The 12,949-nt window shown below is 47.2% G+C and overlaps 1 protein-coding gene across 3 annotated transcripts in view; it reads left to right on the forward strand.

The window, feature by feature from the left end:
* Positions 1–12,949, forward strand: part of SRPK2 (SRSF protein kinase 2) — a 150,856-nt gene that overhangs the window by 123,575 nt on the left and 14,332 nt on the right. For all 3 annotated transcript variants that reach the window (XR_001361406.1, XM_005862887.2, XM_005862886.2), the window contains exons 7-12: positions 1,436–1,601; positions 2,757–2,782; positions 4,171–4,417; positions 5,011–5,493; positions 11,300–11,400; positions 11,509–11,616. Coding sequence is in view for 2 of the 3 variants with exons in the window: in XM_005862887.2 (XP_005862949.1) it covers positions 1,436–1,601; positions 2,757–2,782; positions 4,171–4,417; positions 5,011–5,493; positions 11,300–11,400; positions 11,509–11,616 (1,131 nt within the window). In the remaining variant the exon portion in view is untranslated. The remainder of the gene's footprint in view (positions 1–1,435; positions 1,602–2,756; positions 2,783–4,170; positions 4,418–5,010; positions 5,494–11,299; positions 11,401–11,508; positions 11,617–12,949) is intronic.

A 12,949-nucleotide genomic window follows, 5' to 3' on the forward strand; every position in this document is an offset into this window, starting at 1 on the left:
GGCAGGCCGAGGCATTATCCACTGAGCAAAACCAGCTATGGCAGGATATGACATTTCTTAGCCCTCCAGCAGAGGACCTTCCTTTTTTTCTCCAGGAGTGTGGTAAAAAACCCTAGATCACCTTATTGGATTCTTATTACCCAGGTTACTAAGAATATTACCAGTGGCATACAGGGAGCTTAGCCAATGAGCGGTCAGAAAAGGTGTTTCCTCTGTAGTTCGCACTGATCCTTGGCTTGGCCCCTGCCCAGGCCTAAAGCCTCTGGCCGGGACTTTAGGCCTGGGCAGGGGACCCCCTGCTTTCTCCGATCGCCAGCTCCACCCCTGCCCAGGGCTAACACCTCTGTTAGGCCTGGGCAGGGGACCCCCAGCTCCCTCTGATCACCAGCTCCACCTCAGCTCCCTCCAATTGCCGGCTCTGCCTCTGCTTCCTCCGATCGCGGGCTCCGCCCCTGCCCAGGCCTAACGCCTCTGGCCAAGGCTTTAGGCCTGGGCAGGGGCCCCCTCGGCTCTGATGCAGGCTCAGGCCCTGACCAGGAGCCCCCTGGCTCAGGCCCTTCCTAGGCTGCTCAGGGCCCACACGGGGTCTACCTCGGAGTGACCTGGGTGCCCGATGATGTTCCCGGGACCCAGGCCGCTGGGCGCCTATGTATGCAAATTAACTGCCATCTTTGTTGGGTTAATTTGCATACTCTCCTGATTGGCTGGTGAGTGTAGCCGAGGGACGGTCAATTTACATGTTTGTCGATTATTAGGTAAGATGTCCAGAATAAGATAGAAAGTAAGTTAGTGGTTGCTTAAGGCTGGAGGAGTTTGGAGCAGATGGAGAATGACTGCCAATGAGTATAGTGTTTCTTTTTGGGTAATGAAAGTGTTCTAAATTAGATAGTGGCTATGGCTGCACATCTAAATACCATAGACTTATACACTTATAAGGGTGACTTGTTTGGTATCTAAATTACATTTCAATAAAGTTATTATAAAAGTATATATAGCCCTGGCCGGTGTGGCTCAGTTATCATCCCAGGCACCGAAAGGCCGGTTTGATTCCTAATCAGGGCACATGGCTGGCTTGTGGGCTTGATCCCTGATGGGGGGCATGCAGGAGGCAGCCAATTGATGTCTCGCTCTCACATTGATGTTTCTCTCTTTCTCCCTCTCCCTTCGTCTTTCTAAAAATCAGTAAGTCTTTTTAAAAAATGTATATATAGATGTATGTATAGATGCATTTGTTTCCGTGAGCATAAATTATCTCCAGAATGATACATATTGGTTGCTTGTGGGAAAGAGCTGGGGTGGGAGGAGGTTTTTACTAAATATCGTTTTTTGTCTTTTGAATTTTGTGCCTTGTGACAATATTACCTATTTTACAAATAAATGTTGACTAATAAAGGTATAAATAACTTATCTCCTCTCTTAATTTCATTGTGATCAGGTACTTCAGGGGTTAGATTATCTACACAGTAAATGCAAGATCATTCATACTGACATAAAGCCGGAAAACATCTTGATGTGTGTGGACGACGCGTACGTGCGCAGAATGGCAGCCGAGGCCACGGAGTGGCAGAAAGCGGGTGCTCCTCCTCCGTCAGGGTCTGCAGGTGAGGGCCAGGCCAGCTCTGTCTCAGGCAGCTTGGGAACATTGAGAGCTTGCAGAGTTGCATGGTGAGGCAGCTGTGTACGTATTAGGAACTTTGGTAAGAACCTGATGGATAGAAATAACGACTTTTTTCTTAAGAAGGAAGATGCTTCAAATTACACTTTCACATTTGGGTTCTTTGTTCTCGCTTAAAAGGTCATTTCAGTTCTTACCTTTGCACATTTCCTTCTGTTGCCCACTCCTCTGCAGAAGACTATATAGCAGCGGGCTTATGTAGCCGACGTGTAGTCATCAGAGTTTTTTCTAGCTTCAGGCTTGTTAGCATGCCTCCTAGTCTCCAGTTAGCACAGTTACCTCAGTCATAGTCTACCTAGTGGGTTTGGAATCAGTTACAGACCCCAGGGGCGGGGGAAAAGACCAAGTGACTTGAGTATTAGTATATCAAGTTTAATTTCTGGTTTTCCCTGACTACAAAGGTGGCAGTGAGGGGTTGACTGTTCTCTCCCCTCTCCTCACAGTGTGTGTGCCCCAGGCTGTCAGGCAGGCGAGTAGGCTCAGGGCTGCAGCCCTGTGACTGACGGGGGCTTGGGAGATGCAGCACCTCTGAATCTTATTTCTACCATCGGTGTTTTCCTAGATCATGGACCCTTTTAGTCTGTCAAGCTTTTGAGGCTGGCAAGGTCTGGTCATTTGATTTGTAGAATATTTGCTGCAATATTTGATTTACTTTAGTTGTACAAACTTGCTAAATAATTTTCAAACATCTCATCTAAATTGTTTCATTGTTTATAAAACAAGTTGGTTCAATGACTTCATTTGTGAATCTTCCATTTTCTTAAGTTATTAGTCAGTGCTTTTGGATGGCCTATTTCTGAAATGAATGGTTATTTCATTTCATTTTATTTTTAAATGGTTATTTAATTTTAGATAAACAAGAGAAATGGTTCCATATTGAACAGCTATTGCTATGATTTTTAAGAACCATTCATTTGAGTTGGGTAAACATTTAGACTTAGATCTCTTTGATTCAGAAGCTCTAGTATTGTTGAAGTTGGATGGCCATTAAAAGACAGTAATTATTTCATTTTACAATTTAATAAGGATATGTATCAATTTCCCTCTAAACTGTCGTTTTTTTGTTGTTTGTTTGTTTTAGTGAGTACGGCTCCACAGCAAAAACCTGTAAGTACTAATCTTAAAAGCAACTGCTCATTACTGAACTTTTCACAGTGTAACAGTAGTTTGTTTCTTTCTGCAACAATTTTTCATTTAAGGGTAGGTTGAGGGAATTGGTCATATATTGTTTTGGTTCCTTTCTCAATCACAGATGTCCTAATATATAGTAATGTAATACACAGGTATGTTTACAAATGCTGTGTATCCTTGAATATATAAGACTTAAACTGTTTTGGTAAGCTGAACTGAATTTTAGGCTTAGAAATAGTTAGAGCGGTTCCAAGTTTGATCTTCATTTTCCTTGCGTGCTTTCTGGAGTGCTGTTGGCCGAGCTTGGTGAAATATGAGGTGATAGAAATAGAGTTTGGAGTGTGATTATTCTGAAAACACTTTACCTTAGTTCTCATTGGCTTCCAAGTTACCTGTTTTTCTAATGCAGCTCTAAATTTTTCCCCCTAGCTAGTAGTTAAATATGGGAGAGATTATCTTTTTTGTGGTCCTGTGAAAACACTAAGTCCAGTCAAATAAAGCAGGCTGCCTGGAAAGAAACCCTGCCCAGCAGCCCTGACCACAGCTGGGTCCAGGGGACGATTGAATGTCTCTATCTCGTCACCTACAGATTTTAGAGCTTTGAAAGGAAATGCCCAGGAATGCAGGGTGCTGCCACAGCCCTCAGTTTGGAGTGGAAGTCCCAGTAGAAGAGGAGTGGTAATAATTGTGCCACCTGGCCTGCGAGGCAGTGAGCCGTGCCGTTCTCCATAGTTCCCCACGACTCGAGCAGCTGGCTTTGATCTGTGAAAACTGGAGGCTCTCATGGCTAGTAGCTTCCAAGTTAGATGCCTATCATTGGAGGCCTTTTCTCTGTTTTCCTTTACATGGGCTCATTTCCTACATTCATGCAGTCTTGGCTGTTGATAACAGCTCAGTGTGTGAGACCCAAACACAAACAGTGCCGTTGACCACCTGTGAAGGAAACCTGTTTTGGCAGGCCTTTCTTTTTTGGCAGGCACCTTGGTAAGGTAGTAAGGAGAGGGGACTTTGTTACTTTGTGTACAAGCAGCAGCACATAAAACTGGCAAGTGGTGCTTCTTGTTATCTCAGCATATTCAGTACTTCTCAGAGTTTCAGTGGAAAAAACTTAATTGGATTTAAGCTACATCCCTCTGAGGGTAGTACCTATTATTTGATATTACATTGGTTCCTTTTTTTTCTGGTTTGACTGTAACCCTAGCCACCAGGTAGATCTCATGTCTGGGCATGTGATTTTAATTGAATACGATCTGAAAAAAAAACCAGACTTTGTTAGTATTTGCTATACTTCCAGGCTTTATACTATTGCATAGTGCTTTCAAAAGAAGCAAACTGACCTGTGGTATTTTCTTACCATGTTGTAGATAGGAAAAATTTCTAAAAACAAAAAGAAAAAACTGAAAAAGAAGCAGAAAAGGCAGGCTGAGTTACTGGAAAAGCGCCTGCAGGAAATAGAAGAATTGGAACGCGAAGCTGAAAGGAAAATAATAGAAGAAAACGTCACATCAGCTGTACCTTCTAATGAGCAAGATGATGAATACCGCCCAGAGGTGAAACTAAAAACAGCAGCGCTAGAGGAGGCTGCTGAGGGAGAGCCTGCGCTGGACAACGGTCAGTCTCTCGGAAGAAGGGGCTGCAGAGAGGGCCCAGGGCCTCACTGACAGGGACCCTCCCCCGGGGCACCACAGAGGGTGGCCGTGCTGCTTCAGAGTGAGGAGGGTTCTCTTTAACTCCTTACTCAGGAATATGGGGAACTGTCTGGTAATTCATTTGTAAAATGGATGCCAGAAATATGTTAATATTTTCACAAGTTTTTTAAAACATGGGAAATATCTGAGAAACTCCATGTCTCTATCATGCTGATGATTGTCTTTTATTTTGTAATTAACTTTTTACCTAATAGTACTATACCCACAAACCTTCCCTGAGGGTTACAGAGGAGATGGTAGAAATGGAAATGCAACTATTAGATCATTTTCCCCCAGGAGCTAACTCTTTCTAATAAGAGAAGGCCAGTTACTTAATAAATGCAAATTAAGATTTCGGAAACCTGAGGACATTACCCTGAGAGCCAAGCGGTGTTTGCTGTGTAGTGCATAAGTTAAGCACATTTAGAATTCTCTCTTGTTGGAGGAGATAAGTGCTTAGTGCCATTGTGGTAAGGAGGTAACAAGTTCTAATTCTCCATTCATCAACCTTTTAAGGTGAAGCTGAGGACCAGGAAGAGAAAGAAGATGCTGAGAAGGAAAACATTGAGAAGGATGAAGACGATGGTGAACAGGAGCTCGAGAACATAGACCCCACGTGGATAGAATCACCCAGAACCAATGGCCACATTGAGAACGGCCCGTTCCTGTTGGAGCAGCAGCTGGATGACGAAGACGATGATGAAGAAGATTGCCCAAACCCCAAGGAGTATAACCTTGATGAGCCAAATGCAGAAAGTGATTACACGTACAGCAGCTCCTGTGAACAATTCAATGGTGAATTGCCAAATGGACGACATAAAATTCCCGAGTCACAGTTTCCAGAGTTTTCCACATCATTGTCCTCTGGGCTCTTAGAACCTGTGGCTTGTGGCTCTGCACTTTCCGACGGATCCCCGCTTACTGAGCAGGAGGAGAGCAGCCCGTCCCACGACAGGAGCAGGACGGTTTCGGCCTCCAGCACCGGGGACTTGCCAAAAAGTAAGTGTCCCTCCCCATCAGGTACCTGCCTCAGTGGTCTGAGTCACACTTGACAAAGGAGGGAATTGGCTGGAGGTGGGAAGGCCATGTCTGTCTGCCGCACCACTTGCATTTTATCTGTGTACTCGTGAATAATTAATGTAACATAAAGTATAGTCTGTGCCACTTTCTCTTGCTCTCTACGTCTCAGATCCATTTCTGAGCTTGTCTCATTCTCTCTATATTTAGTGACATCGTCTAAGAACCTTCCAAGTTTAAGAACTTATACCTGTAGCTTTCTAGAATGTGTAGTTTAATTTATACTTCCATCTGTAATACTTAGTTTTTGGTTTGTTTTGTTCCTATTCAAAGAGGTAGATGCCTGTTCTTTGTCTGATTGAGAAGGGGTGTCTTTATTTTGATACTTATTCCTGATTATAGGACTTGGTTGCTGCCATTTTAAAGGCAGTGGCAGGGATTTAAATGTGAATGCCACGTGACACATCTCTGCCGTGACCTGCCAAGGGACTTCAGTAAGCAAACCCTGGGCACCATGGCTGGTTTCCATTCTGGCCTCACAGACCTCCTTGGCTCCCTCTGCTGACGAGTGTTTAACAGACAGTCGGTGGGCAAGCCAGCCTGCAGATAGCTCAGCCAGGTCTGCAGCCCTTCCATTTCAGCAGGAGGGAAAGGCCTGCAGAGCCGCCTTGCTACACACAGTCTGATCCTGTTTACCTTTACTCCAAGCAGAACCTTTTAAAGGTACTTACAAGATGCTTCACGTGGGATGTAGGTTCGTCTAAGGAAGCACTCACCTCTGCGTGTCTTACTCACTCTCAGGCTGCCAACACTGCTCTGACTGCTGGGCACCAAGTGTAGCATAGCCTCTTCCCCTTTATTTTCAAGACACAATAACGAGCATCTGTGTGCACAAGGCATGTTCGCTCATGCTTCTGTCCCTTCACTTGTGCTCCCCGCTGGCCTGGAATGTTTCCTCCTGTTTTATCCATTGTCCATGCTTTTGGCAAACTTTCGTTGTTTGGTCAGGTAGCAGCTCAAACACGAGTCCTGTGTTCCCCCGCCAGCCTGATCCCTTTCCCCTCTTTCCCTGCTGGTCAACTTTCCTTAAGTGCATGGTCATTGTTCATCTCCATTGTTTTTCTCTTCACTAAGATGTAAAATCTCTTTGAAAGGGCTATGTATTTTTCTCTTTATATCCTCAGCATCTAACTTGATTCTAAGATAAACATTTGTTGAGTAGTGAACAAACAAATCAGTGATATTTGGTTACATTCTTCTACTCTTTCCTTTCTCCCACTTTTTTCTACTCACAATCAAAATTTTACTCTCTCCAACACACATTCCATCCATTCCCAGCACTCTGTCTGTTGCATGAGTGCTGGGAGAGGCAGGGAGAACTATTAGGTCTGGTTTTTCCCCATTGATCTTTTAGAGAGAGTGGAAGAGAGGGAAAGACAGAGAGAAACATCGATGTGAGAGAAACACATCGATTGGTTGCCTCCTGCACAGGCCCTAACTGGGGCCCAGGCTGGGGAGGAGCAAGCAACCAAGGTACGTGCTCTTGACCGGAATTGAACCTGGGACCCTTTGGTCTGCAGGCCAACGCTCTATCCAACAGCCAAACCAGCAAGGGCGAAGTTCTTTTTTTTTTCTTCTTTTTTCATTGAGCCCAGTCTCTTCTTACCAAACAGACCTTTTGAATATGGTCACATTCTAGGGACATAGCAGGGACAGGATCTCCTCATCCAGGCATGTGATGGGAGGTTCTCATTTTGGTTTTCAGCTTGGCTGTTTCATAACCATGGGCCAGCACCCCACCCCTACCCCCATGGGAGGTGTTTCCTGCAAGAAAGGGGTGTGATCTAGAGGCTGGTGGGTGCCACTTAGTACTTAATGAATACAAGGCAAGAGAAACAAGCTTTTATGACGAAGACGATGATGAAGAAGATTGCCCAAACCCCAAGGAGTATAACCTTGATGAGCCAAATGCAGAAAGTGATTACACGTACAGCAGCTCCTGTGAACAATTCAATGGTGAATTGCCAAATGGACGACATAGAATTTGTTTAGATCCTTTTCATTACAGCAGAGCGTAGTTGAAGAAGAGGCCAGGCCAGAGTGAGAAGTCTGAAGGAAGGCGTACATACCAGGCTGGAGAATGTGGGCTTTCCCTGGAGTAATGTGGTAGCCTAGAAGGTTGAGGGAGGAGGCAGGATTCCTCTTGGGTTGTTCGCTGCTAGATCCATAGACTAGACCAGGGGTGGGCAAACTTTTTGACTCGAGGGCCACAATGGGTTCTTAAACTGGACCGGAGGGCCGGAACAAAAGCATGGATGGAGTGTTTGTGTGAACTAATATAAATTCAAAGTAAACATCATTACATAAAAGGGTACGGTCTTTTTTTTTTTTAGTTTTATTCATTTCAAACTGGCCGGATCCGGCCCACGGCTGGACTGGATCCTGGCTCATCACGGCCGAGGGGTGGAGACTTGAGGCAGCGTGGTGGCGTCAGCTTTCCCTTGCAAGAACGTTGGTCTATTTTGGATCCTTCCCCTCTCACCTAATAGTGACCATGTCACTGTCAGTCCTGCCTAGGCTGCTGTAACTAACACAGCTTCCCTGCCATCTCACTTTGCTCTCACTCCCTAGCCATTCTCTGGAGAGCAGTCCAAAGAGAGAGCTTGTTGAAAGCTTATCCCGTCCACTGAGCATGGCCCTGGAGGCACAGTGCTAACGCTTACAGCTCTCTGCAGTCTGCTCCCTGCCTGTCATTTCCCTAACATCCCCTGGGTCTACTTCCTGGGCTCATTCTGTACCTCCCACACTAGCTTCGTTCTGAAGTTTCTCAGAAGTACCAGCGGGTGCGTTGGTGCCTCTTTGCACTCCACCTCCCTTGCCTAGAGCTCCCTTCCCTGACTCCCTTCCTCAGGCCTCTCCTCAGGCCTCCCGTCTCAGGAAAGACCTCTCCTGAACACCCTCCATTATCCAGCTCCTTTCTTTGCTTTGCTTTTCTTCACAGCATATAGAGCCACTGACATGGTGTGTGACTCATTTTATTTACTTTATTGCCCATACTCCCAGCCGGTACATGCGTTACCTAATTTGGGGTGTGGTGGGTGAACCTCATTTGTCTTGTTTATGCTGTTTCCTGTGCCAAGACAGCACCTGGAACAGATAATGGGTCGGGTTTGGGCACTAAATCTCCTAGTTTTGCTCCTTGCATTTGGTACTGAATCTGCATATCAAGAGGGCATTCATGCCTCCCGTTACAGATACTTTAAACTAAAGTATCAATGTGGTTTTTCCCAGTGGTTAGAGCATCGACCCATGGTGGACTGAAGAGTCTCGGGTTCGATTCCCGGATTCCCAGTCAAGGGCATGTACCTTGGTTGCAGGTTCCCCAGTCCCAGGTCAGGGCATGTGCAGAAGGCAACCAATCAATGTGTCTCTCTCACATCCATGTTTCTCTCTCCCTCCTCTTCCTCCCTCCCTCCCTTCCAATCTCTCTAGAAATCAATGGAGGAGATGTCCTTGGGTGAGGATTTAAAATGAATGAATGAATAAAGTATCAATCTGGGCCTAGAATAGAGCCTTGCAGTGCAGTGATGGCGGCTGTTTTGTCACTCGTAGGCCCCCCTGGCTGTCATCTTACTAGTTTCTAGGATGGTTTCAAGTGGAGGGAACACAGTGTCACCCTGAGACCAGTTTATCAGGAATGGCTTCAGGGCCGCAGCCCTTCCTGGAGTGAACTCTTTCCACTCGCCACTCTCTCCTTGGTAGCAGTAAAATGGGTGTGACTGTGCAGCAACATGATTGTACCTGTGTTTGAATGACTTTTTGTTTAGCATAATTCTCTCCAGGTCCATCCATGCTGTAGCAAATGGTAAGAGTTCTTTCTTTTTTTATAGCAGCGTAGTATTCCATTATGCAGATGTTTAAATGACTTTTTGAATATTACAGTCAGGTACTCAGAAGAAAGTTCTCTTTTACCTTCTCTGTGCTTTTATACAATTACATGTTTAAGGTAAATTCCATAGTGCCGTTTGTGAGGTGGTCATTGCCTCACACCTGAGCCAGGGGATGGCCGCATGTCCCTGGAGCAGGCCCTTCCCCTGCCACTGGCACGGGGAGCCCCGGGCTCTACAGGCCAGACACTGCCCGCCTCCTGTGCACAGTCTGTGTGTGCGGGTGCGGGGAGGGGTGGTCCCTTCCTCTCCCTTCGTTTCACTGAGTCTCAAACAGCTTCAGTCATTTGCCAGAGCCTTAGAACTTGTAGGTGTTGGAACTTAGATTTTACTCCAGTTTTGCAGACCTCAGATTTCGGTTTCCTGCCTGCTGCCTCTCCTGACTGAATGCCACACGGATTTGTCCAGCCTTCGCATGCTGCCCATGCATCCATCAGGGTAGCATTTTTGTTTCTCCTGGAATCTCTTCTCAACCCATTCTCTGTTCGGTGTGTACATTGTGCCTTTTTATGGGCTGCTTTCCTTCTTATTTCTGAGTTTCCTGTGTTTCTTCTTAGCTCACATCTGGCCTTTGATGGGGCCCATGGTGATCAGTCTTTTTATAAAGAGGAAAGTGGGCATTGGCAGTCAGCAGGAAAGGAACATGTTAGTCTGCCCGCCCCAGTGATCCACAGCCTGAGGAATGGGTCTTGAGGGTTAAACCAGAGCGCTCTCCACATCCTCTGGTCCCGCCTGTGGGGCTGTGTCGGTGTTCTGGGTGCCAGGCACCTCGCCTACCCACTGCCCTGTGAACAGTGAGCACAGCCGGCCTTGCTGCCCTGGGTGCTGAGGCGTCAGAGCCTCCTTCAGTGCCATGCTTCCTGGCACAGATGCACCCACAGGAGGTTTGGTTCATTTCGCAGTGCCCAGCTTTGCCTGAGCAAAGGGTGTTTAATGTTGTGTTTAGTCTGTAAAAACCACTTCAGAATTCTACAGTAAAAGCCATGGCTGTACCTCATCCTCTCCAGAATTCCGAGCTTGTAGTTCAGTTGAGATTTGCTGAAGATGCTGACTGAGCTCCAGGATTTGCTGTCTGGGCCTCACCAGGTTACTTTCGTGGTCACTGGCCCCGTGGTTACTGTGCGTGATGCAGGCATGGTCTGGACTTGTCTGAGATGCTCTTCTGTCCCGGAGCCCTGAGGAGGCTGGCCCTGTGCCGACCATGAGGTTCTCTCAGGGTCACCCTGGGGCTGAGAGGGGCCGATTATTTGGCAAGACCATCGTGAAGGACCTCAGAGGTTTGAGAGGTTTGCCTTACAAACCAGGTCTTCTCAGGAAACCTCTCTTCTGGAATATTCCTTGTCCAAGGCTAACCAGGCTGATGAGTCCTGGGCTTTAATCTGTTTAACCATCATCTAACATCCCAAGCAGAGGGGGGGCGGGGGTGCAGGTACAGTGACGCTCAGAGTGGCGCTCTGCTGCCGTGCTCTGTAGTAATGCACAGACGGGCTCGGTGGGGACCACCAGGGAATGTGCCCTCACACAGTGAGCAGCCAGAGACATGCAGGAGGGAGCCGCGCAGGGCTGGCCCGAGGGGGGAAAGGAATTCGAGGCAAAGGAGAAAGGGCGGGGCAGTGCCCGTGGGGTCTTGGCCAGCCTAGTTTGTTCCTTTTTGCGAAATGTTTTCCAGAGATAGAGACCACAAATGTTAAATTCTGTTGAGTTCAGCTGACAGGGTTCCAGGCCTAAATGACCATCCTATCACTTTTCTGGAAAAGGAGGCTCTGTGCCCAGCAGACGTGTGTGCACACCTGCCAGCCACTTCCCCATGCACTAACTGTCCTGCTGTTTGCTCATGCCAGCCAAAACCCGGGCAGCGGACTTACTGGTGAATCCCCTGGATCCACGGAACGCCGATAAAATTAGAGTTAAAATTGCCGACCTGGGAAATGCTTGTTGGGTGGTAAGTGGAATTTTCTTTCTAAAACATTTTGGTGGTGGTCATGTAGAAGACACGCTGTTTTCTTTTTTTAATGTGTCCTCCCTGGTAATGCAGTCTGTTCCCTTTCAGCATAAACACTTCACAGAAGACATCCAGACACGTCAGTACAGATCCATAGAGGTTTTAATAGGAGCAGGTTACAGCACCCCCGCTGACATCTGGAGCACGGCCTGTATGGTAAGAGCGGCGCATGGCGTGGCCACCTTCCTCCCTGTAGAGGCTCATCCCCTGGGTGCCCGTGACGGGCAGGGTCTCGCTGGTGCTGCCGTCCGCAGTGTCCTGACCATGAAGGTTGTCCACTGTGGGCAGGGGAGGGGTAGGTTGCTGCCTTAAGTGTCCTAAGAATTGGAAGAACTCTTCTCGGGCACGTCCTGGGCGTGGGCTGGGTTGGGTCTGGTCTTGTGAGAGAGGTGTCCTCTCAAGACCCTGGGCAGCCAGCCCTGAGAATCAGACCTCCACTGTGGTGGCAGCGACTTCAGCTAATTCCTCTAGTTGCTGAGAGCCTGCAGGTTGTCTGCAGCCTCATGCTTCACTCACACTGTGGCCCAGGGGATGATTTTCTGAGTGTGGAAGCCCCTGGCCGACCCTATCTCTTTACTGGAGAGGAAGGTCACCCATCTACCAGTGTTTTGTCTCTCTTTTTCTATAAAGTCAAATCTAGAGAATGTCCTGACTTCTTGTTCAGGGCTGTCCATTCGCTTCGGAGACAGCAGTAGCTGCACACGCTCCTGAGACCGGGTCCTCCGTGGGGGACACGGTGATGTTTTCCTCGGGCCTCGGGAGTCTCCTCTTCCTCCCGGTGTCCTGTCCTTTTCCACTGCCGGTCTTGTGCATCAGGAGTTGAGTGGTGTCTAAGCTCTCCCCAGGCCCCACCAGGGCATCTCTTTCTCACTCCCTACATGTGAACTGATGAACGTGAATGGTCCGTCATCCATAAGCCGGTTTCGGTTCCTCTTTCTCGGCCCTCTCTCCTGGCCAGGTCAGCACCTTCCTCCTCATGGCTGTACTGGGTAGTCCTGTGTTGGAAATGGAGTGTGTGTGTGTTGATTAGAGTGGTGGTTCATGCTTTCCTTATTTCATATCCTCCCCCCCACCCCCCAATTCTCCTCTGACCTTGAAATGCAAGAGCATGTGTGCAAAGCTAGGCACTTTGTCTCATTGAAAAAATGCTGAATAATTAGATTTACTGTAACAGTTGAGTTTATTGGATTATTTGTTACCGCTGCAGCAAAAGCATTGTTAATAGCACTAAAACGATATGAAAAAAGTAGATGTTTCAGGTTAGCATGATCTGAGGCAACAGATATGGCAAACAGAACTGAAACTGTGCCTTTCTATTCCCACGTGGCTCTGATGATAATTCCAGATAATTCTGAAAATTGAGTTTCTCAGTAAGTATCAAAAACGAAGGCATTGCTGTGACTGGGTATGGAAAAGAATGGTTAAAAGACTTGGTGGGAATGTGGTGGTTCCTTTGAAGCTCGAGATGCTCTGTGTGGCTCCGGAGGGC

The sequence above is a fragment of the Myotis brandtii genome, unplaced genomic scaffold, assembly GCF_000412655.1.
Source record: "Myotis brandtii unplaced genomic scaffold, ASM41265v1 scaffold17, whole genome shotgun sequence".
In the NCBI taxonomy this organism is placed as follows: domain Eukaryota; kingdom Metazoa; phylum Chordata; class Mammalia; order Chiroptera; family Vespertilionidae; genus Myotis; species Myotis brandtii.